Below are 27424 nucleotides of genomic sequence, written 5' to 3'. Positions count from 1 at the left end.
CTCTCTCTCTCTCTCTCTCTCTCTCTCTCTCTCTCTCTCTCTTCCGCGTGGTTGTTCAAAAATTAACGCGAAGGACGAATCTCGATGTTCCGAAGAATATCGTACTCGGAAAATCGTTTCGTCGAAACAAAAAAACAGACCGTAGGAATTTTTCAAAGAATCCGGGCAAAAGTAGCGCAACGGTAACGAGCAGCGGTAAAACGCGTAATCTCGTATTTGCTTCGTCGCAGTTATTGTTGTCGTTGTTGTCAACGTCGCGCGCCTCTGTCATCAATGGATCCAACGAGAAAGAAAGAAGAATCTGGGACAGGGAGATTTTTATGCGACGCTTTTAACGGCGTTCCCAGCTCGAGTCGAGCTAACCTTCCGTCGCCTCTTTAATTTCCTTCCCGTGAAACGAATCCCTGCGTGACGGATGCACACCGTCGCGACGGATATTCCGAAAGCCGGTTGCGAATAATGGCGCCGAAATTTCTTCTTAACCTTTTCGCTGCAAACGACGTATACGTACGTGTTCGCGTCGTCGAGCAAGAGGCTCTCGGTTGCGTAAAACGTGTAAGCCAAAGTTTGATTCTCTCTGCGACACGGGGATATCGCGGGGGTCTTCACCTCCAATCTTGACGATATATTTTTAATTAACCGAGGAAAACGATACGGCTGGCAGCAAACCTCTCAGACGAAGTGCTTAAAATACAGCCACGGTCCTGTCTGGGTTAGATACTAGTAACGAATACCGTTTCGCGCACAAGAGTTGTCTTTTCGTTGAAATTTGCCGTAGCATAAGGGTTAAACGCGGTTAACACCGTGTCGTACTGTCGCTCGCTCGTCGTGGGCTTCGTTATCCGAAAATATAACGCGAGCCAGAAGAGAGAAGCATAGAAGAAGTCCAGACATTTTTATTCAAGAGGACCGCGAGAAACGGAAGACGGGGACGGAAAGAGAGAGAAGAACGATGGGTGGCTGGAACGGAGAGGAGCGTGGCGTTCCAGATTTCTAAAGGCGTTCAATGATATTCCCGAAGAGAAGGAACGAAGGCGGAGGGCTCCGGATGGCCGCAATGAAGTTGGATTTAGCTGCAGGCTGGATGGTGAACCGGGTCGCAGAAAGTTGAAAGACGTGCTTGTGTGGCACCCGCCTCTCGTGTTCTCTTCATCCTCGGGCTTTTCCTCTGTTTCTTCCTTTCGCTCGCGTTACCTCTGTTTTCCTCTGTACGTGGCTGCTGATCGCCCCCGCGCGCCTTTATTCCTATCTTCCCTTGTGTCGCTGTGCGTACATAGTTCTGCCTGGTCGGTAAACTGTGTGCGCGGGCTGGTGACGACTGCCACGAGAGATCAACGCGAGCCAAAAGAAAAACAAAAGCTGGCTTTGCCGTGGAAATGCGTCTTGCGAGCATCCGCGCCACCGTTTCGATCGACGAGAAGAAGAAACTACGTCTTACTACGTTAAAAGCGCGTCGAAAATTAATATAGTCACGAGCTCTTTCGTCAAAAGATCAGGATTCGAATCCCGTATCAGGAATCGGGTCGGTTCGTGGTCCTCCAACGTGATATCGGCTAAAACACGGGAAACGAAGCGTTCCTTGGGAACACGATCGCCAAACGCACCGTCGATGTTCCATCCGAATTCCCCGATAATTATTCTGTCGTGGCAATTCACGGGAGGACCGATCGTCGATGCAAATTTCCGAGATTCGAGGTGGGCCAGCAGGATCGATCGGACTGCTCCGACGGCGTCAGCGGCTATGACTCGTGAGAGTCGCCGATTGGCCGGTCACGTAGTACGAACGTTAATTACGCTTCGGTCCCCGGCTAAGAGGGAACTTTGTTCCCGTGGGATTAGACCCAGGCGAATTCCGGAATCATGCGGCGGTTCCGGCGGTGTTAACATCGGGACGCCGGATACATACAGAGCAGCCACGACATGCTGCTTCGTTGCATCTACCCGTGTCGTCCCTTCTTTCGAGGCGAGTTAAAGGTCGATCCTATGGGACCATCGCGGACGGTAATCCGTGCATTTACCACCCGTCGCCGTCCTCCATCGGCCCAGACCTTTTACCAACGTGATCACGAGGCTTGGCTAATCGGAATTTCTTCCCGGCTACGAGCGCGGAATGGAATCCCGTGGATTCCCTTGCGAGCACCGAGACAGAGGCGTTCGGTTTGCTAACGGCACGATCGCGACCAAAGTCAAGAAATATCGTGCTTTAAGAGACAAACTCGGCGAACGACGGAGCCAAGGATCGAGCAGGGTGGAAATCTGCTGCGAGAAAGGTCTTTCAGGAAACTTTTCAGGTGGGAGCGAAGAAAATAACTTGCCAGGAATTTCCAAAGTATTCGGGATCCATTCGATTAGGCTGCCGCTCCAAATCGATGGCTACGATTTCCAGGCGTATCTCTTTATTCTTATTTTTGTGAATGTTCTACGTAATTAAATTGTAAATAAAAAACGGTATTAAGACGTTACGACCTTCGTTCACTTGCGCGCCTTGTATGAAAGTTTAACCTCGGACACGTTCGCGACAATTCGCGTCCAGTGGGAAACGTCGTAATTAAGAGCGACGATTTTGTAGGTCAAACGAGCACCGTGAGATCTAAAAACTTTACAAAAAGGACCGCGTAGTCGACGAGTAATTGTATAATTGAAACAACGAAAGGGCAAAATATTGTTCTCGAGCAAAAATACATTGCACAGTCGTGTCCTATACAAACGTAGTTAATCGCCATGGCTTTGTGTAAATAAAATCGAAATCAAACTTAAGAATGCAGAAAACAGGATTTCTCTGTGCGTAGATAAGAACGAAATAGAAGAGGATTTAGGTGACCGATGAACATTAGGCAATTTTCTACTAAGCTGCCGCGATGGAAATCGCGTGTTTACTCGAACGTGAGCTCGACGCACGAACGCTTGGAAGCTATGAATACGTAACTTGCGCAGCCTCCGGGCAATGGATGTTCGAATTAGGCTCACCTCGAGAAAGCGAAGCCGCCAGCAATGACGCCCAATTGCATAATTTATACAGTATAATGCGCACCTTAATGAAACGTAGCCCAAACGTATTTCGACGGATTCGCGGCACGCAGATTCCGCGAAGCGACGGAGTCGTTTAATCGGCCTCGAACGCTGTGACGATTATCGACGCTTCGCCACGAGACCAATTCAAACGAATCGTCGTCGATTGTCGTCGTCTTTGTCTTTCCTAACGAATACCAAACATGATAATTTTCGAACATCGTCCTTTGATTGTTTTTCCAACGATATCCAAGTGACGAGCGGAATATTTCGCGCTGCACGCCCATGTTGGCTGAATAGTTAAACACTCTCGTACATTTTTCATCGCGTTACGTCGGCGAGGTGAAAGGAGAGCAACGGAAATGGAGGAGAAAATATGAAAAACTCGGCGAACACAAACGCACGCGAATGCGACACTTGACCGCAGAATTGACCCGAGCACGCTGTTAAAAGAGAAACTTCTTAATATACGGTCGCAACTTTAAAAAGGTCGGTAACGTCGTTGAGAAAGGTTTCCGATATTAGTTCAGAACGTAGCACAGATTTTTTCGCTTTTAATAGTTGAAACTTCTAACCAAAGTACACGGCTACTCTATATAAATTTTAGCGTATACTCCTATAGAATCTTTCTACGCGCAGAATCACCGTATCGAATGTAAACGTACATTTGTTTTACATTTTTGCATTTCCGCAGGTGCAAAAAGTCGGGAGAGAAAAAGCTCGAATTTCGAGGGATAATAATACATCCTAGCCATTGGATTCAACAACAGCTGGGAAAGTAAAATTACGCGGCAAGACATCAAGATAGCTAGCCAGACGAGACGGATGCGTCGAGGCTGCCACAGTTTCCCTGAAATGCGCCAGCACATTATTCAGAGGCGCGACCGAGCCACCTCGTTCCAGTGAAACTGTGCGAAATTACTCAGACCGTTCCTTGCGGTCTGCGCAACCTGTGTCTAGAGATCGATCAAAATTTCGTGCGCTACCCTTACGTAAAAATCCCCTTCGCGAGTAAGGCGATGTGGAACATTCAATGCGTCGATAACGATTCGAATGCTACCTGATAATTGGAATGCGATTAATAAATAATTGCATATCCGAAAGGAGCACTTTAGAAAACAGAAGTTTGCCATTAGTCGCGTCATTTATCTTTAAAATTCGATCGATGGAGATCTTCGAGATTATCTATCTTACCAACCCAGTTTAGAATTAAAAGATGAACTCGATTCAAATTTAAACTGTAGAATAAAATATTTCGTAGCGAACAAACGAGGATCAAAGTGTCGAGATGCGTGTGTTTAGTCGTCGTGCATTATTCGAATCAAATTTTGTCCATCTCTGGTTTCTGGTAAGTATACGTCGTCAGGGCGTGCAACGTATGCTCAGCGCTGGCATGCAAAGGAGTATAGATCGAGGCGACAAGGGGGCGAGGGGGTAGAGGTGCAAGGAGAAGGAAGCGCGACAACGACGACGAAGACGCGAGGAGAGAGCAGAGCAGAGCCGAGGCAGAGATAGTCAGCAGACTATCTGGTGGACGTAAAAGGAAGAGCCGGTTGTGGAGGAAGGAGCAACCGGAAATGCTTGGGGATGGTGTTACAGGTGCCGAGGTGCGAGTGCTCGCACGAGACAGGCTAACGGTAACGCTCGTCGAACGGAATATAGAGTAGCTGGCAAAGTACGTAGGACCGTGGGAAGGGTTTGCACGAGAGACCCACAAGTGGCATGCCTCGACGGGGAACGTGTGTGCTCGCTTCGATACGCCGATCCTCTATCTATCTCACAATCAGTCGTCTGCTTTTAGTAAATATTGTACTATCCTTTGAACTCCGTGCACACCGACTTGAACGTCGACGAATACACGTTGCAAAATTTCGAAATTATCAACATTTCTTAGACCGTATTCGATTCCGCTCCTTCGCTGTCTTTTTATCTATATCGGTCAACTGCTTTTTGTAAACATTGTACGTTGGCGAGTGACGTCACTAGAAGGACATAGATGCTTCCACAGATTCCCGGTCGACTTGACAAAGCTCGAGCTACGTAACCCATCGTATCAACCCGCTGCATTCGTCGACGAATTGTCGAGACAATCTCTCGTTACGCCATCCGTTCCCCCGGTCTCTTTTGAAATGTAAACATTCGTAATACGATGGGGTGCACGGTTTATCAATGGTTTCCGTTTCATGAGTTTTTGCAGCTGCGTAATGTAGATCCTAGGCAAATGTCCTACCGTTAGCCACGATCCCCGTACCTACCCCGAAGGCAAACATTCGCCTTTGATCCAGTCGGCTCGATCTCTCATCGGATGCGAGGGCGTTCTCGAGTGATAGGTTTTCGTCGGATCCGTCTCCAATTTCCCTTTCAATCGTCGAGCTCTTTATCCGCCGGTGTCCGTTAACGAACCACGTCGGGACGAAGTGTCTGTGTATCGATTGGGAATTGAGGGCTGTGCTGCAATACGAAGGCAGCTCCATTTCTTTATGGTTTTTAGGTTAAAGCATAATCACGGATTTAAAAAATTCCTTTTTTCCGTGGTGTAATAAGGAGACAGCTTCAATCACTAGAGAACCCGACGATGTCGATTCGACGGAGACAGCATGAAGAAAAATGAAGTTTGCACTAATTTTACGATTTTTTATATTCTGCATTTTTTGTTTGTATTGCCAAATATTTTAAGAATAAAATAAACATGTGTTTGAAAGAGAATCATTCAAAGAAAGAAAATTTGTTGGGCGACGCGTGGGATTCGGTACCACTAGGCGCTACGTCTGACCATAGCACGCCTTATCTACTTGCATCGAGATATATTCGCGAAACGCGATACGTTTGGATCCTGCTATTTATGTATATACGTATGAATATAAAATACGATAAAGGAATCCAATGTTTGCTAGAATTGGCTAAGATAAAGGGATGAAAACATTCTCTCGGCACGATCCGCGTTAACGTACCTTCGGTTCCCGCGTCGATGAGAGATCCGCAAACGACGCGACGCGAATGTGTACTGCGCGCGCGACCCTCTCCATCGCGCTTCTTTTTCCTACGTAAACGTCATTCTGTCCTTTGAGAGGCACCTTCTCTCCGCCTGTGGCTCGTTGGAGGACTCCTCGAATGCTTTCCGACGCTTTTATCCGCCGCGACGCGGCCACAATCGCTCCTTTATCTCGATCCGCAAGGACGACGGGGAAATCATAAAAACTGATCGTCGACCGTGTAATCAGGCTTCCGCGAAGAGGATCGAGAGGAATATCGACCGATAATCGACAACCGATCGCGGTGCGGCCTTCTTGTATCGCGCTCCTTCCGGTTAACGCCGGGAACAACTCGTTTGTTTGGAAACATTTCGAATATCTGCTAAACGAAATCAAATCCCGTGTTCACTCGCTCGAATAGATACCGAGGTTGCTTCTGAAATGTTTATCGGCGTCGTTACGTAGCTACTCGATACACGGTACCTGGACGGCGGAATAGAATTTGCGTATTCACGGAACGACGTGCTATTGTAATATACTTAGCACGTTCTTGTACGCGCTCGAGTTCTTCGGATCCAGTTACGCGGCCACTTGGCTCGCGAGCTGATCGCGAAACGAGCTCATATGGGATTCCTTAAAGGCGTTATCTGCAGATAGAAGGGGTAAGAAGAAGCGTAAAACGAACGCATTCGCTCGGAACGAAATGGTCCCTCGTTACCGGGCGCAACGCTGATATATACGATTAGATTTTTCTCATCCGTTTCCACCCTCCTCTAGCCCGTTTCACTCTCGCACCGGGCAGACCCGTTTATTAAATCGTTTCATAACACTCACTAATACGTAACTATCCGGTGGGTGAATCGGTGTAGGAAGGGTGCCAGTAGCAGCGCACCGTCTTGTTATAACGCGGCTCGCCACCCCTTCGAGACCCCAACCCCATCGTCGCTACCCTTTTTCACTCGTCGAGAGAAAACGAGACAGAAGTCGGGGAGAGGTAACGGCAAGCGAGAGTCGCCATTTGGTCTGGACATTAAACTGATATCGTCTTAGATTTTCCATTTTTCCGTGGTGCTTACACGACCCCTATTACGAAACCCAGCGCGTCGCCCTTATTACCGGCTCTGATTCTGATCCGTTAATACGATGGGTCTCAACGTTTTTAAGATAGTGGCATAATTTACAGCTGGAATAAAGTAAATTGTAACATGAATTTTTAAAACTATGCAAAATGAAGTTTCATCGGATTCAAGAGATAATAAGATTAATAACGATCCCACTCGTTCTTAATAATCCCCTAAATACCATCGAGCGATACGATATTTTCGGGCGCGCGAGATCGCACGTACGCCGATAATGAGAAATTAACGAGACTATCATCAATCGCTAAAAGTGTTGAATTATTCAGCCCCGAAAGCGTTAATCGATGGATCGATGATTTATTTAAGCGATATTGTATATCGCCTTTCGCGATTCCCGGTAATTGAGCTGGACGATGGCCGAAAATAGCCCGTGATTGCCACTAAGTGTACACAATTTGTGATTTAACGAGAAACGACGCGTCTCCGTCGCTGTTAGATTCTGTTAGAAGCAATTGCTTATGAAGCGACGAATCGCCCGGACATCCGAAGATAGCTTCGCCTTGAAATCAATTCGACTTACTGAATCGTAACTCTCGTAAAAGATCTTTCAACGAACAGTTTTCATCGATCCTCGAAACTTTTCGAATAACCCCCACGCGCTCGAAAGCGTTCCAGCAATCCGTAATCAAAAAGATAAGAAAACACGAAGAGTATAAAACGTTTCGATCGTTCGCGTTGATTGGTTAGTTCCCAGGGCTGGTTCTTCTACCCCGCAGAGATCCATCCGGCAGACCGCGAATATTTATACATTTGCTTGGTATAGCATCGCGCGAACTGCTAGATCTAGCTGCAGTTTCCGGGGCCGGGCACCTTTGTTTGCGAATCGGACCGAATTTACATTGCAAATACGATCCCTTGACTTTTGGATTCGACGGGAGGCCGCAACCGGTGAAGAGTAACGGGCGTTCTCGATTCACGGTAAATTGCAGACCTGTATGGACCTCTTCCGTGTTATCTCGCCCTCGACGCGAACATTTTTCCCGACCAATTTTATGCAGCCTTGTATTACCTTAACGACCTTCTTCCATCGTCCCAGGGCGTTCTGGCGTACAGTTTTGTTCGTCGAACTGGTTCGTGAACATTTAATACGTCTCCCTTTCCACTTCCACCCCTGCCGCTCTCCGCTCTCTTCGCGGAAGAAGTATTATAAAACCCCCGGGTGAAACGACGCGCGAGTTCGCCCCTTTTTACGCGACGCTTGTAAATCATTCGCGAATTTCATTACGTAACGCGCGCAGAATTTAACTAGCTACGTACAGACAAGCACGGGTAAACAGCTGCATCGTTGTTGCTGTGCGCGAAAAATTTCATAAATTTAAAGGTTTAACCTTGGGCACGGGGCGTATTAACGCGTACTCGGCGACGAAATACACGAACGACGACGAACGCTCCTATATAAATCTATAACGAAACATCTTAGTTGGGAAACGATATCATTCTAGAATGGTAGCCGATGGTAATGCAATTCCCAGAATGGAAATACGTCTGAAAGTCGTATTAAGGAGACATAGCGAGGAAGATTATATTAATATCTCGAGTGTTTTGCCATTCACTGCTTCATTCTCGAATACCTCCTCGTTGGATATGCACGTTCTCCTCATTTCTCTTCGTCAAAGTTCACCTGATATCCAGCGCGCGCGTTCCTCTTCGCGTCTCTATCTTTAAGACTCGCGCTGCTACGCAAATATTTGCCCGGGCGTTAAGGGATGAAAATAATAAGTCGACACTTTCGTGAAAGCTGTCTCCCCTGTCGGAATTCAGAGAGAGTCGAGCAACGGCGGCGGCTGGTAACGTGCTAGCCAGTGCGACGCTTAGTTATCGAGCGCCACTCATTGTCTCAATTATGAGGACTCGAGCAAGAGGCTTTTCATCGAGCCACGAGGGTCGTTCTTCCTCGTGTGCTCGACCCTGACTCGAGTCTCCTCTCATCGGTCGGATGCATCTTGTTTGCACTGTTCAACGCGTGGAAAACGCCCAAGTACCACAGCGACACTGGTAAACATTTTCAAGAACGTGAATATTTAATAATCATCCCTCGGTCGTTTTTGTCCACTCGACGTACAACAAACGACTCCCTTTTGTTGTCTCTTATAAATTCAACGTCGTGTTTCGCGCACGAACGAGCAAAATTCTCATTTGAGGCAAATAAATTCAACTCGCTACGCTAGTTCTTCTCTCCTTAACGTAATATTTATTCATTCGAGGATTCGATCCGCGTCGAGTTCGCGTTGCAGGAACATTAATTAAATAGGGCATTAATAATTAGATAATTCGTTCGCCTCGTTCGTACCTCTAACCCAAGGTAGCGACCTTGATCGCTTTCCTATCGCGAAGGAAAAATGAATTCGTAGGGGAATTGCTCGTGTAAGCGTTCAAGGTGCGTTTTCAAGCTCGAACGTTCGCAATTAGAGGAAAAGGAAGAAAGAAAAAGCGCAAAAGAGCACGGGTCCCGTAAATCGCGCCTACTCCGCAAACACGTCGGCCACTTTGCGCGCGTGCCTTGCAAGGCACGTTATTTAGTGGCGAGCAAACGAACCGGGAGACCCGTATTCTCCGGGGCCGGGTGGAAATTTTTTATTTTTTTCGAAGGAAATTATTCCAGAGCGACGTACGAATGCCAGTCACGCCAAAGGGATCTCCACTTTACTGTTTTCGGGTTGCCCCGCTGTCCTAAGCCACCCAATTTACGGTGCAAACATTAAGGTCCTCATAAAGCAGCGGCAGTCTTAGGGCGCTATAAATCGTTACGCCCTCATCCCTCTGACGTCTGCAAGCGTCTCGAGCGCGCGTTCCTCTCGTTCCTCTTCCCAGACCGAATCTGCGAAACCCTCCGGCATGTATTTCACTATCGCGGCTAGCGTAATTTCTCGGGCCCGGAAACCGCGTGCCAGAACAGACAACAATTTCCTCAGCGGGTCATTCCGCGCCGAGTCGACCATTTTTTCGGATCCGAGTTTCCGATTTTCGTGGAATCGAGAATTGCAAAATTTCGTGTTCGTTAAACACAGTGGAAAGTAGGAAAACGATGACTCGAATCGTCCGTTTCTATTCCACGGAAATCTGTGACAATAAGCGCGAAAGCGATCGATTTGGCATGGAAGACGACCCCGTCGTCTTTCGACTACGAAAGCGAAACGAGAAACGTCGCGGCTAAAGTCGCTCGACTCGTAACAATGGCGCGACGTCTTAAGCGTTGAATTCGACGAAGAGGCGCACTGCGGAAAAATTACCTCGGGATTCGGGGCTCGAGCCGCGATTCATTCTTCCATTTTCCGTCTCTTATTTGTACCGAGCGCGCAATATCCTCTCTCCGAGCGTTACGCGTTACATCTCTCGAGGCCGGAACGTCGAGGAAAATTTCGAGGATAATAAAGACGAATGTTGCACGCACCAACTACCCCTCCCGCTCCGTGTACTATGAATCATTATTAAACATACTTCTTTGAATACGGATTTCAGCGGTGCTTGGATGGCACGCGTTGAAAGTCAGACTTGATTCGTAGCAAAACAAATGTAATTGACCGATTTCGGTGAAACGAAATTAAAATGATCGATGTCGTTGTTGGACGAAATCTTTAGAAAGCATAAGCTGGACCTTTGCATCGGAAAATTGACCATTCAACGTTGTCGTTTTTAGGTATGGACCGGCGAAGGCTAATATCGACTCTGGACGCGCACGAACGCGTGACAAGGCTAACTAAATAGCATGGTACGCGTAACGGTATAAACATTTCGGTGCTCCGTGATGAATTCCACCAGTAATTACAGAATGGTAATTACGCTAAAATGATAATGCCGCTAAACCGCCAACATGTTTGCCAAATTATTCTATAATATTACGCGCAACGTCGTATCGCACATACGGTTATCCTTGTTACGCGTGCGAACGTGTTCTCGCAGCATCGCCGATTTATCCGTGTGCCGGGCGATATAATCTTGGATGAGTAAGTTTGGTCAAAATGAAATGCGCCGTGTTCCAACCGAACCGTTAACGATACAATTAACAATATATTACGTCGAAAGCGTCGACGACTGGATCAGCGTCGAAATTGTAAACTTTTGGCTCGCGGAAGGATTAACGATCATTCGCACGTTCGTAGAACGATCATTCGCACGTTCGTAGAACGATCACTTCACAATTGAATTGGTAGGTGCCATCGTGTAGGGGAGATTCCGCGATTGTTAATTTTCATAAGCGGCTCGTAAATACTTTTCCATGTTGCGCTCGTAGCTGGGATGCGCTTACGGTTTTCGGTCGGGAAGGTCGTCCGCGGGGGCGAGTACTCCTGTAGCGCTCGTAACGTCGCAAATGGTATGATAATAATTATTACAGAAACGAGCACTTTGCGGTGAACAACGGTGATCGCGGTAAAACATTAATGATAATGGCATCGTTTTCTCGAAATTGCCGCGGCGGTGGGGCGCGAACGCGTAATTTTATATAGTCTGATGCTTAGCGTCCATCTATTTGATAATCGCGCAGCCCATGAGTGCCAATTACGCGCGTTTCAAGTCGCAACGACGATCTCGTCTGTTTTCACGTATCTCTCGCAGTGCAGTACAATGATTTCATTAATATCAGATTTGAGCGGAGACAGGCGGAATTTTATCAAAGTAATCAATCTCGGACGACGTTAAACGTCATCGTTACTTTGACGAAAATTCAGTATAAAGATGTATTTTGTAAATGGACTTTAAAAGGATACGATAAAATCTGATTAAAAACGTATTTAGAATGCATAGGTACATGGAAAGCGCTGGCATGAGTACAAAGCGACGCGGCTTTGCATTACGTTTAACTGTGAAATCTTCCATCGTACGACTAATTCATTAAAGCGTCGCTCGTTCGCGACTTTCGTCAGAACTCCGCGCGAATCCGTTAACGAAGAGGCAACTTCGCTCGCCAGGTGGCTGGACACGTTCGCAACGAAGCAATTTCGCGGGACAATCGGTGGACGACGAGCCATCAATGATATCGAAAGATCGAGGGCACAAACGCGACTAATTGGAACCGTTGCCCGCGCCAAAGTTCACTAGCCGGAACCGGGGTAATTCTCGTTTATAAAAGCCTTTGTAAGCGAGAAGACACGCCCATCGCATCCCACCCAACTACACGTCATTATTACACAAGGTGGCTTGTAATTAAATTGCCAATTAAATTATAACCTGGTCAGCGACGATCGATTATCTACGTTTCGCGTGGCATTTACAACACACGATGCTACGCGAGACAAAATCTCCGGATACTGTTTCGCTCTTGCGTGGCAAAGCACGGATGACCGTTAGGAGCACGTTAGGACGGCACGAGAGTCAAGAAGAGCGTGGCTGTCTTTGGCTGGAAAAGACGTTCTTCGGAATTTGGTTTGCTCGCCGACAACTATTTCGAGAGGAAACCAATTAAAAGAAAACAAGCTCGAGAACGTATTACTTTAAGTTTCATCTTGGACCAATTGCCCTTTTCATAAAAAAAAATTCTAAAGAAACCGCAATTCTCGGCCCTCCAACGTTATTAACGTCAGCCTCTTCTGGTCGCGACTGTAAGCGTCGCGAAGCACCCCTTCCCGTTTAAGATTCTCATTCCGAGCACGATAACGGCCAGGTAACCGAGACGTCGACGACGCCCTGGAAGGGAAGGCCGTGGTTTAATTATCTTCGCCTCCTCTGTCGACGCTGCGACGCCCGCGCCGACGTCCTTACCGGCCGCCGCTGCTCGACGACGTGACACCGTTTCTAATTCTCGGCCTCCCACCCCCTTCTTCCTTTGGACGATTACATTATTAATACCAACGCCAAGGCAAGCCGGCGTCAAGGCGACAAGTTTTTACGAAGATCCCCCGTGACGACGGAATATGAAACTACGTACGGGCGTGCGCGCGCTCGCGGTACGCAGAGAATTCGAATCAGTCGTGTCGCGTTGACCGAGACTGGACAAAGGACCGAGAAACGTATCCTCGCGGGGAACGCGATGCACCGAGTTGCGGGAGCCGACGTACGACCGCGAATAAATGAGAACGGAGATTTACAAGCAGAGAATCCGTCGACGTCCTTTGCGCGCATCATCTGGACACCCGAGGCAACTTTTTATCGCGCAGCAGGGTAAGACGGCGTCGCGTTGCTTTCAGCGTGGAACTCCTTAAACGATCGACGAGATATCCGATAGCCGCTCGGCGTTGATGAAGTTTGCTATCGGAAACTTCGTTAACTCGCGACGACGTAAGAGATGTAAATGCGCAGAGACGCGGCCCTTTGACGCTCGATCTCGGTAAGGGACCAAATCGTCCCCGTGACCGCGACGTGTTTGTTCCCTCGGGTCGATGGTAATCGTGGACGTCAACAAGTTTTGCGGCATTCCGCGTACCGGGAACGAATTTTCGGTGTGTAAACTTCTGCGCGCGGTTCATGCGCCGTCGAGTCCATTGTGACAAACGTCAAATGTTCAAAAAAAAAAAAAAAAATAATAATAAAAAAAATGAAACAAGCGGGTAGGAACGTAATGGTGGCGAGTTATGAAAGCATAAAGCAGCAGTAATGGCACTCGTAAAATTTCCGTGCCCTTTTCACGGAAGATCGAACCGCGCGCCGAAGCATTCGGATCGTAAAATTTGGCGAGCCCTGCGGTACCGATATTTAACGTTGTTATATTTATCATCAACCGTTCTCCCACACGAACCGTTACAGTTTATGGAGAAACGGCGGGCGATTCCCCGGGAGAGGAACGCGATTAAATCGAAAACGTTTCGCGGTCCGCGAGAAAGCAACGCGCAGACGACGTCCCGTAGGCAAAGGATGTCGCGGAGCATGACTGGCGGCAAATTACACGGAATTAACGCGGAGGATTGTTTGTAATAAAGATTAATAGCCAGCTTTGTAACGACTCTACGTTTGGTACCCCGCCCCGCTCGCGGTTCTCATCCCTTATTCCCGGGCAACCCGTTCCCTCGCTCTCCTCCCTGTGCGGGACGACGAATGTTGTTTGTGTAATCAACGGAACGAACGGGGTGCCCCCCACTCTCCTCATTCACCACTACTGGGAGGGTCCTAGTGCTCCTGTAGCGTGTAATTTGTAATTCTGCACGCTGCATTATTTTCCGCTCTACCGCTTCCCACTTTCCACCCTCTCGCACTGTCGTCCCTCGCTATATCTCTTTCCCTCGCTTGTTCGCATCCGCACCCCCCCCCCCCCCCCCCGCCTTTCCCTGTAGCGGGCCGATTCGCCCGTCTTTCTCGCTCTCTTCGACGCACGCTCTAAATTATAGCCCGATTTGCGTTCCGCATGACAATCCGGCGGCTCCCCAGGAAATTGTGGAAATCAAATCGGATAAACGTGCGTCGATACGACCAGCCCAAAAACGGATCCCGCTTATTATCGTTCGCAGGAACGTGATTCGTTCGTGACGCGACAGATTTTTGGGCAAAGACGTAAAACTATTTAATTATCCGTACGAGAAACTCGTTCCGCACGTTTCTCGCCACGAGAGATCAGCGTTCGTTTAAGAACTACGCTTCTGTTTATCGAATTTCCGTCGCGGCATTCCGGTCCTATCTAGAGGCAGAATTTTACCAGGCAGCGCGCTGCAGAATTTACGCGAACGTTAAGCCGTCCATGGAAGCGGAAGCAGGCAGAAACGATCGGCTCTTGACAGAAACAACGAGCAAAGAATCTTCAAGGATGATGTTTGCCCCGATAAGAAACTGGCTATTCCCGTATCTTCCCATTTCGACGACCTCGAAGGGCGTTCCGGTCGCTTATCCGACTAAGCAGAAGGGAGGAAAAAGCGCGAACGAGCAAGACGCCGGTTTTACTTCGGTGTACACGCTTCGAGCTCGCGTCGAAATGTCTACAAACACCTGCTATATCGTCCGTAATGCTCGCAGCGACTGCAGCCCCGCTTCGTCGACTCCCTGATACTTCGGGGGGTTATAACGTGGCACTGTGCCGCTTTTTGCTCCAACACGTCTCGGCCTCGGCATCGATTTCGCATCCACCGAGTGTCTCGGTCGTAAGTGAAGCGGGAACGACGACGGGAAAGGACCTCCATTATCCGCGCTCCACTTTTGCGCGACGTTTCACACCGCGCTAGCAGTCTGTCGTTTGCGGAAAGAGCGAGTCGTAACGCGACGAAATTGCCCCGCGTACGGCCAACAGGACCTCTCGATGCCGCGAGATGCACGGATCCAGAGCTCGAGGTGTCGTGGACTCTACTTTTCCGATTTTCAGAAACCCGAATTCAGAGACCCGGGCGAGGTGGTTCAGGATTTTCCAAGTTTAAAGTACGATGCCACCGCGAGCATGGACAACGAGTGTACACCGAGCGGAAGTTTCAGAGGCGAGCAGAGATCATACGGACGTGACTTTTTCCTTTAACGCTCGAGCGGTGGACGGTTAACCGACAAAACTCGATACGTCCGTTTTGGACCGATAGCATCTTCTTTTATGTGAATTTTCAAACAAGCCGCGTGCTTCTTGACGTTTCTTTCAACTTTCGAGCTGTTCATTCTTCAACCTTTAGCCGCGGCGTGCTTAGACTGTCCACAATTTCAACCGTGGAGATCGAATATCGATCGTAGAAATCGATAAGCGCGTCGTTAAGTACGACTCTGCTACCGCGTCTGATTAATGCTCGCTGTTTTCACTTGGATAAACGCTGTACTTGCGAACACCGTCGCGAGTAGAAAGAACGAGTAATGGTCAGACGCGCGTAGTAGTAGATAAGTATCAAGACTCGGAAACTAGTATACAATGAATTTATTCATAATTTTTTGTTGCGCAACCAACGGAAAGCGATTCCGGCTTGGAGTCTCGCGGGTACTTTCTCGACCTGTAGATACGTACGACGCATCGGCGAAAATTTTAGTCAATTATTAGCAAACCAATTCCGAATCGGATAACCTCGTGACGAACGACACCGGGACATTGCAGTTTTGCTATTTATGGACGTCGATCGATTCCTTTCGCTTTCGCCGGTCGGCGGGTGAAATCCAATGAATCTGACGCACGCAGGCATTAAAGTTTCACGCATCGTTGTTGTTTTCATTCAAACGAGGTACGTGTTTGTCCGACGAAGCGAGCTCTCGCGAATATCGCAGAATTTAAAAGCGACCCGATGTTGCGTCGCGTGTTCTCCTCGAAACTTAACTCTTTTTGTCGCGGTGGTTTCCAAGTCTCTGCGTTTGGGACTTGCGAACAACACACTCTTCGTATATTTACCTTAATTAATTTCAATTACTTTTACCGATCAATAATTCCTTTTTTGATAAATACGTTGAAATTGCCGCGATACGAGCTCAACAAAGACTCGGGATGACCAGTGTCGTGAAAAAAGTGCGGCTTAAAACGTGATAGCGCGTAGACTTAAGGAGTGCACAAAACCCTGTCGCTAGTTTTAGCCCCGGCAACCTAACTTTCGCAGCGACCGTACAATGTGGAAGCCGAGACTGTCTCCCTAATTACTAGAAATTATTCATGAGCTACAACGTTCCATGGAGTGTTCGTCTCTGGTCTCAGCTTTCGCGATCCGCTTAGCGTGCCAACCGAGTTTGCTGCTTCGCCGTACTCGCGTAGCTTACGTAACGCCGGTTTAAAACGCGATATGAAATTTTTCTTTTGGGGTGTACTTAATGAAAGAGAAATATTGATCAAAGTTATAATTGAAATAATGGCTCGTTCGCATGTAATTATTAAACGTCAGCGTTAGAAGAGAATTAAAAAAGACGAAAACTTGCAGTATTTTATGCAAGTTTTTTTTATTTCGTTAACGACCGTTAAAGTTCACGGTTATAGAATCACGATGAACCGACAACCTTCGAAACGGCCCCGTCGCCGATAAGTTCCCGTAATAGTACCGTTTCGTCTCTAACGCGAACCGTGGCTGAAACCTTGGAAGATTTATGCGATGCGAAGTCTCAATCGCAAGAAACGAAACTTCTTAACCTAGTTGAGTTCCCTTCCGCGAGCTTTCATGCGCGTCTAACAAACGCGAGTTTACGTAGGTGCGATACGGTCGCCGGGTTTATGCGCCCGTGACTCTACTTCGACAATATCGGCCGACTGAACAACATAAACCGACGAAACACGATTTCGGGCTCTTTGGTATCGAACACCCGGGAAAGCTCGACGTCGGGCTATATACGGCAAAGATAATCCACTGCTAAGCTCGCTCGATTCGCAAAGACTCCACTAGTTTGTTTGAGGATTTGCTATTTCGCTTGACTTCCTTCCGCCCATCGCCGACTCCGCTACCCTCGCCACACCTTGCTTCTCTATTCGAAATCCATCCCCCTACCCTCTCCCTCCTCTTTCTCTTTCTCTTTCTCCTCCAGCTATTACCACCATCGTCTCCCGAAACTGCTCGACGTACCAGTTTTACAAGGGACTCGAGCGAAACGGTTCGCGAGACTTTGTAGAAACTGAGCGAGAGAGAGAGAGAGAGAGAGAAAGAGAAAGTGGGGATAAAGGGCGAACAAGAGACGAAGCAACAGCAGAGAAGATCTAAGAGGAACAATATTGCCGGCTGAACAACGAAACATTGTTGTTTCGAGCAGGATGCTCGCTGCCGCGTGGCGATAAGAAAGAATTCGCTCTTTATCCAGTGAGGTGCCTACCTTGCAGCACGAAAATCCCTTCTACGATTTCGTTGCCAACGCCTGAAAATAATTCTCTGCGTTGTCTCAATGGAAGCAACCTTTCCAATTCGACGAGAATCGCGCTTTCATTTTAAGAAAAAAGAAGAGACTCGCAAGAATAAACAATCGAGATCCGAAAGTCAGTCTTGCGTTGGTCGTTAGACGTGTTTTATTCGTAATTTCTGGTTGTCCGTCGCAAAAATGACTTACCTTTTCGAAAAGTTATTATAAAAATTCGACGATAAATTGATCAAATTCCCTACCTAGAGAGAATACAATAAATCGTTATTAGTCGTAATTCTGAGCGATGTTACACTTTGTCGATGAAGACGTACTCTCCGTAGTAACAATGAAATTTGCGAAACGCGATCCCTATGGAAGGCTTTTGAGCGAACGCGCCAGATTTATAGATTAATAAATCGCACGGCTGAATTCATTACCGCCACGCACGGGAGCCCGTTCGAAATTGCTTCGTCCCGATACTGTTTTCGCGGTGCCGCGGCGGGTGACCCAGGAAACGAGCATAAAAATGGCGCTGCGTGTCTCCCGTCGATTCGTTCCAATTCGAGCGGGCGCTGATTTCACGGGAAAAAAAAAGAACGGGAAAGAGAGGCTGAGGGAGCGATACCACCTGGCGTCAGCCTTTCGGTTCGATTATATCATCGTTTCACGCGAAATCGCGTAAAATATTCGATCGTGCGAGCGCCGATGAAGAATCCAATATTTTTCCTCGATCTTTTTTTTCCCGGGAATTTAATAATTTACGTATTTTCGGTGCGAGGACAACGCACTCGCAGTTTCGACAATGCGATAGCGTATGAAAAGACTCGATTCTATCGGACTGCTGTATGCGTAGAACGCCGAGCTTTTCACCTCGAATCTACGTATTATTTTAGTTTGCCATACATCGTTCAACATCTCTATCGCACAGCTACGCATTGATACCGTGCAAATTCTTTGTTGGAAAACGCGTTCATAGACTGTACGCGTGTTGGCCTTTTGTACTACGTTTTTTTAAACATCTGATTCAAGACCCACCCCATGAGTAACGGTAACCGAATTCAATGGATTCGTCCTAATGATTCTAATTGCCCTAATTGAAGCAGAAAAGTTTACCAGAGCGAGTTCTTACATTAGGCGATGGTGCGCAAATGAACCGTGGCCAATTAGCCACGCAACGGTCGCGGTATAATTGCTGGACTGTCGGCGCATCGGTGCACCGATTTCACTGATTTCATGCGGGCCTCGAGTGAAGCAGCGCCCACTCGCGCGTCCTAGTCCCCGGAGTTTCTCGACTAAAACGTTGCACGCGTCGCATATTCGGCATAGAAAGCCCGCGCAGGTCGCAAGCTTCGCTTAATTAGAGCCAAGTGGTACCGATAAAAACAAATGTCCCGTTTAATCCATCCGCGAAGTACTTTGTGACGTACAAGTCTAAATTGAGTTCGCAACCGAGATATTCGTTGTTCGTTGCTGGACAAATTCGAAAAGTGTGCCGAGCCGGGTTCGTCATTCTATACGAGATCGCGTATACCATCCTGCGATCTTGCTATCAAAATGCAATACTCTGTATACTGTTCTTTTGAAAGGGAACGTGGATAGCGATGCTCGCAGCGAGTCTCCATCCATTTCGCCGTCGGATCATCGTTTGTTCCGAAAGGAGAATCTGGCGGTATTGGCTGGTCAGTGAATGGTATGTACGTGGCGCGATCTGAAAGGCGCTGCTTCGAAATAGAGAGAAGCTCGAGTCCCCGGCAACGGCGTGCCTTCAGAATATTCACGTACGGTCGGGTATTCATCGTCTTTACCAGCGGAACCAAGGAGAACAGGAAGTAACCGTGGTGTTTCCAACCATTTTCGAGATCAGAGAGAAAAGGTTCCTCGGAGAACATTCGTCGATACGTCAATCGGTTTCCCGGTTTCCTCTCCAGTCCGTGAACGGACGGAGTCGTCCGAAAGGGACCTTTGCTACTAGGGACCACCTAATCCGCGCCAACTTTGAACGCCGTTAAACTTAACGCAGACCCACGCGACTTTACGAGGGTCCCGTGTCCCTATCTTTATTCGAGATCTGCTTTCGTTCCCACGTATCAGGAATCCACGATTCTCCTCGATCCTTGGCTGTTCTCCGATTCCGCTTCGTAACGTCCGCGATTAGACGTTTTCGGTTCCTTGAATCGGTCCATCGCAACTTTAAAATTACGTACAGGTACAGGTATTTATTAAATTGTGGGAACCGCCGGTTATTACGCTAATTCAGTTTCTTAACAACTCGTTTACATTTCACAATCGTATCGTAACTCTGCGCTTCTTATTTGTGTCTGGTCACTTTAAATCGTAATGCATAACTTCTCATCTCTATGGGGACCCACTGGCCCCCCTCTAGCTCGGGTACCTCGGGGTTGCTAAGCCCGTACTGTAGCTTACAAAAACACCGCTACAGCCCCCGAGGACTTAAAGTTCCGTAGAAAAATTAAGACTCGCGCAGTTCCCGTGGCCTATCCGGAAATCATTTCGAGCACCGGTTCGTTGGGTCCAACAAATTCTCTCGGCACGAAGAGGTCGTGACGGTTTTCGATTGTTTTCCGACCTTTGGCCGTGGCCTCTATCAAGCAACGGGGTGTATTTCATTTCTGCCGTAAGGCCCTATCAAGACCAAGAGCGATAAATTATCTCCGGCTCTTGCCGGCCCTCCGTTGCAGTCTTTCCGACGCGATAAAGCGCATCGATCGCAGCGTTCGGTCTCGCAGGATAAATGCACGTCGGCTGAATGTGTGTACCGCGCATCCATGGAATGGAGCGCAACCTCGCGATGGTATATTCGCGCCACAGCCTCGTCCAGCTCATACATAAGCAGAGCTCCGGCTGTGTACGAATAAATAAACCGATATCACGGCGACAGAACGGCAAAAATTTCAGTCCCGGGCAAATGACGCGCTCCAACGTCCAACGTGGCCGCGGGTGTGCTCAACAACGCTGGGGATCCTCTCTTTGTTTCAACCCTGCCTATTAATTCCTCTATCTCCGTGGATATGCACCGGTCCGTCACCGCGGATCGCGTTTAATATATGCTCGGCAATGTCGATCGACTCGATACCTTAATTAGAGTCTATTGACACAAAGAAACTATGTAATGCAAATATACTCTAATCCGATGTACATCTGACGTGATAGCTAAACACGTTTAGCGAAGGATAATGAAGATTATTTTTGGAACCCTATCGCGTGTATCGAAGTAAAGCAGCGAATATAAAAATCGTGATCGTTCGGTGCGAATGAATACGCGAGCCGCAATAATATTTATCTGGTCTGACAAATATTTTGACAAGTATCTATAGACAACGTCAATTTGCCGTATCGTAAGTTAGTAATGGAAAAATATATGGAATTTTGCGTGCGTCGTGTTCGATTATTGGACAGAAATTACTTTTTTAAACATTTTCTACGTAAACGATGACGAGTCATCCGGTTGGTCGAATAGCGTACGCGTTCAAATAATTACGACGCGATCGCGAAGAACACCTGTGCGCTATTGTAAATCTATCCTTGGATGCGATAAAAGTTGATCGTCGGGTATTCCCTTAATAGGTGGAAGCTGATCGAACAGAGCAGCGACGCGTGTGACAAATTGCCGGAATTTGTCATTGGCGGGAAAAGTACTATAGACTGGAGACTGGTCGATTTGTAAAAATCGACCTCTGAAATAGCTTCAATGGCGCGGAGGGTTAAATATTTATACAAAACACGTTGTTTGGATAGATACAGGCGAATATATCCGAAACAAAGTCTTTCGGGGTTGACCGGCATGATTCGATTACAGATTTACACTACTTCAGCGACGAACGCTTTTCTCCGAACTCGTATCGGAACGATTCTGCGTATAGTGAAATAACAAACCGCGCTTAATTCCGTTATTAAACGGAAACATAAATATCACCGACGCGTCGGAACAAAACACGCTTGTTATTTTCTCGATACTACGAGGTTATGGAAACGTATGGGGAAAAAAAAGTACGCGTACACGTTTCTCGTAACGGACGCTGCCGCGAGCAGACGTTTTTGTAAATCGACGAGGGGGGAAGGGGAGTGGTAAAAAAGCATCGGAAAACAACGGTTGCCGTAATCGATTTCGATTATTCATACGACGAGAGATTGTATTCATCGTTTCGAGCCGTGAACGCTACGAGATGCTCCTCGGAGCGTCGTATCCTCCGGTTCGCTTTAACTCGAAGATACGAGGCGGTTGTAGCGGTCTCTCAATTATTTACACGCACTCCCGGAAAGGCGCGTGCATCCTCTTCGAAAAAGTACGCGGCTGAACTGAAACAGTAATGCGCCGTTTTACATTTCATGCGACCGAACACCACGGCATTATTCAGCAACGGAACAAACCGAACCTCTACCGTGCGGCAACATCTTCCGTTCGTTTTTACAATACGCGATGATCTCGATACGATAAACATTCGAATGTACCGCCTTTGAATCGTCGCGATGGAATATTTGTATACAGAGCGGACCACTCAACGAAAACGAATCGTCTCTCTTCTTGAAAAAAGGCTCGAAATGCCATTCGATCGTTTAATACTTTTTCTTATTCCGATCCGGAAATGCACCTTGTGCAGCTGCGGCTGCAAATACATGCCGAGGGACGCGTCAGTTCGCGAGATTAGGTTGACTAGACGAGAGAACGGAGCGTAACGAAAGTTTGCTTGAACCGAGCCACCTTCTCGCGGACACCTTTTCCAACTGCCACCCTTTTCCGCCTACGAGTCGCGTTGGCTCTTCCTCGCGTTTCCGCGCGGTTACCGTCGCTCTCCTTTTTACCCGTTTCTTTGCGACCGGCTAAAAAAAAATATCCCCGGCAAATAAATATGGCCCTGTATTCTTTGCCAAGGCATTGTGGTCGACGCGGCGCAGTAAAATACGGCACTTTTATTATCCCATGAGTTTTAGCATGGCGCGGCGCGTCGCACCGCGGCCAGAATAAACTCTCGAGACGGTAAACTCTCGGGAAAAACCTATGCGCCCAGTAAACCAGACGGGATCTTCCGAACTCGTATCCCCTACTTATCATACAAACTTTTCTTCATTTTTTCACCCTGGCCTGGCGGCGATCGATATCCACGCGGCCTGACGTCGACGGGGGTTGGCATGAATTTGGCTGAGAAACCGAATTCGAAATAGGAGACGTATGTATGTACATAGGTATGAATTATTCTTTAGAGTTGGCGAAAACTTTCCATAGCTGCGGAACGTCTTACGTTAAGGGAAGATGTATTTGGATCGCTTGTTTATTACGCGAATCGATCGTGTTTGCTCTTTCGTAGAAATAATTAGACGTCCCCTCTTCATCGATACGCGAGGCGCGCAACGAGAAGAACAGGCGGGAAACTGAGACAGAAGAGTGAAAACAAAACAAACGAAAGGTAAAACTTGGCCGGACTCTCGTTAATAACGGAACTCGACTCGGTTATGGTCGCCACGGGCGCTTCAGCGTTGGCAGTCGCATCGAACGAGGTGGTCGCTAATGGGCCGGATATGGATGAAAAATTGTCTCGGCTTAATGCGCGTGTCCCTTTTTTCATTATTACCTGACTGTTAAGGTTCCCCTGAGAGCATCCCGGCTCGCACAAACGAACAGGAGGAGGGCATCTGCGCGCACTTTGCTGGCCAAGCCATCGTCTATAGGCTTGCCCGGGGTAATTTATTCGGCGATTAAACGTTTGATCGGCGAGCCAACCGTTACGCGCAATTCCATTAGAACACGCTTGCACGGTTGATCTCTAACGCGACTACCGGAATAAACTGATTCATACGATCGACTCGGCGCAGCGTCGTTCCATTAAACACCGGGAGCGCACTATTCGTAGGTGGAATTGGAACGAATCGCCGAGCGAGACGTGCAAGTCGTCTCTACGCGGTGTTAAAAATAAGCAAGTGTAGGAGGTGGTCTAATTCGAATAGTGTTCCAATCAGATTGTTGTGCAAACTAAGAGCGGCCAAGAGGCGAAGTCGAGCCATAAACCGCCCCGAAATGCCTACGCAATCACGTACAAAAAAGAAATAGAACAAAGTTTACGATAACCGGAACCCAAAATGGGAGTAGGGAGAGAAGGGGTTTATCGAAAATAGAAACACGTTCGAACAACAGAATTTGTTGGAAATTGATCGTATCCCTTTAACGAGAATTCGCATCCACGAGCGTCCATTTGCAAAGCACCCCGTACACCGATATCGGTATATGGCAACGGGACGAAGATCCTAATCGCTAGGGGGTAAAGACTATTCGCGCGGTTCTTACGGTCCAAAACCTTATCGTCGAAAATACAGACGAATAAATTGGCGCGTTATCGGGGCACGCTGTCAATGGTTCGGGGGAAGTTATCGGTGATGGTCGTTGCACCCTGTTCACGGGGAAACGCGGGCGCGCGCGTGATAACGATGCAACAGATTCCCATCGATGACGCCAGAAGTACGTAATGGTACCTGCTCGGTGAGCACACCGACCTCGCAGCTGATCGATCCGCAACTACGATGTTCCGGAGATTACCGGATACTCAATTAAGGGATTCGGTATCATAGAATTCGAGAGCTTCGGATTAAGGACGCTTATCGCGAGAGTAACTTCGGATTATGTGTACGGCGCGGGCGGCCTGCCATCGTTGCATGCGTCCTGCGTGCCGAATCCTATCTACTCGCTTCGGGTCGCGAGTAGTAACGGAGGATGCGGGTGATTAGAACTCCGAGCGCTACGAAATCAACGAATAAGTTAAACGTCGCGATGCATCGAGGCTTCGGGAAACTTGGACGTTCGCGAGTATCGCGACTCTTGACCCGATCGCGCTCCCAGAAAGTATCGAAGTGAAAATATCGAACACGGTAACTTTTATCGCGACAACTTCCAACGATACTCCGAAAACACGCTTCCCGTAGAAGTAGGAACTGAACGCAGCCAACGATCGTAGAGGTTATTTTGTCAACTCCAAAAGGTGAAAATATCATCTTAGATCCTCTTATGCATATTCATACGTCACTTTGGAAATGGTCGATACAACGGGAATATGATTTGCATTCTGTTGCTGTTAGTATCGCTGCCATGCGCGTAATTAGTAATATCTGATTAACTAAACCGTGGCGAAATCGGATTAAATGACATCGCAGAGCAAATCGTGGTAGCTCGTAAATCAGCTTACCCAGCTGCGACTTGTCCTTTATTCATTGTGTTTGCGCCGTTATACTCTGCGTTTACTGTCTATTGCCTCGACGGCAATAAATATCGACATTATCGTTGCCATTCGGCAACCTCGTGTTCGTAAAACCGAACCCCACACACGCAAGCCTTAATGCCGTTCGAGTCTTTCGGCCCGATAGTTTTCTCGCAACTCTACGGGATATATATTGCGTCATCCACGTGAGCTGTAGGTTTGACCTCGCAGAGGGTCGGCGAATCTTTCGTTCGACCCCAACCACCCACGAAAACTGTTCGCCGAGTACTGGGGAAAACGCCAATTGTCCGGATAAGTGGAGAGAGACAAACGAGTCTGATAAATCGACGATAAAATACCCGTTCGACGTCATTGGAGCGAAACAATTCGCGTGTTTCGAGTACGAGAGATTCTAATTTTGCGTCGGTGCCAACCCGAGCCAGAAACTGTACGGGGATCCCGTGTGATCCTCGATTTGAACACGGTTCACCTAAAAAATGTTAAAGTGCTTGTTGGAAACGAGAAGAATTTTTGTAACAATGTACGAATACGAAAATGATCGAGGAAGCCACACGAAGCGGGTCCAGGAGACGGTGAGATCTGACGGGTTAACGACCCAACGCATCGCGTACTCCGAAAATTCGGAGCAGCGATTCGCGGCAATGAAATACGTTATTAGCATCGGTACTCACCGATCATCGTAGACGAAACCAGCTTGAAGGGTGTTGCAATAGAGGGCCGTGGCGACGAGGGCGCAGGCTACAGCTAGGATATCCATGTCACATCGTGGCGAGGACGGTGGCGGCGGTAGCGATGTAGAGGGTAGCGGCGGCGGCCTCTTAACTTGTTGCACGTCCGCGGGCCTTCCTCCTCCACCACCTCGACAGCCCCTCCTCCTCCACCTCCTGGATCCACCGGCTCGTCGTACGGCGGTCGAGACGTCCGCCGGACGGTCCAGCGACCGCCGCTCTGACGCCTGCCCGGATGTATCTCGCCCGGGACGAATGTCGGTGACACGTAGCGAGAAACGAGCCAGTAATCCAGCCGCAGCTTCGTCGAGCCGTAGCGCTCGTCGACGAGCGATTCGATGCTCCGAGAGGTCGTCGCGAACACGGTGCACCGGCTACGCGGCCGGATGTCGTTCGTACCACGTAAATGCGATGTCAAACCGTGAGAGAGTCCGTTGTATACATGAGAAACGCCAAAGGGCATTCGACGTACGAATGAACGCGTTTCGAGAACTTCTACGATCGGTCGATTAGAAGAGATGACTTCCAACGACTTCGGCGGTTTGTTATTTCGTTCCTTCCGTGTTCACGCGTTACACTGTGTCGGCTCAAGCTCGTACTCTACATTGTCGAAAGATTCGAGAAGATGATGCTTCGAGAAGACGATAATAGTCGGAGTAAAAAATAAACATTTGGTGATCTGTCGATCACGATTCACTGTTTGGGTTCCTCGATCAACTGGAAGAGCCGCCTTTGCACGCGACACTACCGATCACACTGGTGCGTACGTTGCGTGTCGGATCACTGGTCGATCCAACTGTCGGAATCACCTCGGAGAAGAACGACTGGACCGAGAACTCGGGAACCGTGAGAAGTCTCGACCGAAGCTATCGGAGCGAAACGCGTTTCGACATCCTCCTCGAACTCGCAGATTGTTATTGTCGTTGGAAGATCGATGCTCGATAAATCGTTGCTCGACGGAGACGGTGTAGCTGGAAACGTAGGACCGCGTATACGAAGACTGTGTACACCTTCGAGTGGTTTTTCTCATTCGTGGACTTTCGAAGGTTGACCGAAACGTGCGCGATCTACTTCGTTCCGGATCAATCTCTTTGTTTCGCACGGTTCGTGTGCCGCGAGTCGAGGTCGGTGTTTGTCGACAACAACGATGAGCACTGACAACAAGAACGAACGAGTAAACGGTGGATACAAAGTACCCGCGACGCGGTGCATGTTCCGAACGCGGAACGCCAACTGTCGCGCGCCCCCCGAGGACGAGCGCTTTATACGAGCGGGAGACGGGCATCGATCGGACGGGCGCTTGCGCTCGCCCGCACCTCTGCTCTTCTCCCTCTTTCTATCATCTCATCCTCCGATACGTTTCCTGGTCCTGCTTCGTCCCTCTGCAAGCTACCCGCGACGCTCCACGGCTGCGTTGCTTCCTCTTCGTACGACCGGTCGCGAGTACGACGACGGCCACGACCACGACCGCGACCAACGGAGTGGATTAACCGCAGCCCAGGCGACGCCGGTGACCGATGACTGTCCTTTTGGAAAATGACGCGCGACGTCCCCCGCCTCTACCTGTACATCGGTGATCCCGTGAACGGAACGTCGCTAAACGGGATGTCTTATCGCGTTTCCCAAGCCTCCGATAGACACCTGGATGCTTAATGCATCCTGGCGGTTGATCGTTTAACGCGAATCGCTCGCAACGTAGCCGCAGACTCACCCCCGAGTAACGCGAG

The 27424-nt window shown here is 48.5% G+C and overlaps 1 protein-coding gene across 2 annotated transcripts in view; it reads right to left on the bottom strand.

The window, feature by feature from the left end:
* The window catches only part of LOC128876337 (protein O-mannosyl-transferase TMTC2), a 158350-nt gene extending 131401 nt beyond the window's left edge, over nt 1-26949 (bottom strand). Inside the window, exon 1 of one of the 2 annotated variants that reach the window (XM_054122606.1) lies at nt 25641-26949. In XM_054122606.1, the coding sequence (XP_053978581.1) occupies nt 25641-25726 (86 nt within the window). In that variant the 5' untranslated portion in view covers nt 25727-26949. The remainder of the gene's footprint in view (nt 1-25640) is intronic. The other variant, XM_054122604.1, reaches the window with a different exon arrangement.
* Nucleotides 26950-27424: the final 475 nt, after the last annotated feature.

Source organism: Hylaeus volcanicus, chromosome 5 (genome assembly GCF_026283585.1).
Source record: "Hylaeus volcanicus isolate JK05 chromosome 5, UHH_iyHylVolc1.0_haploid, whole genome shotgun sequence".
Classification (NCBI taxonomy): domain Eukaryota; kingdom Metazoa; phylum Arthropoda; class Insecta; order Hymenoptera; family Colletidae; genus Hylaeus; species Hylaeus volcanicus.
This window is presented reverse-complemented; position numbering and strand designations above follow the sequence as displayed.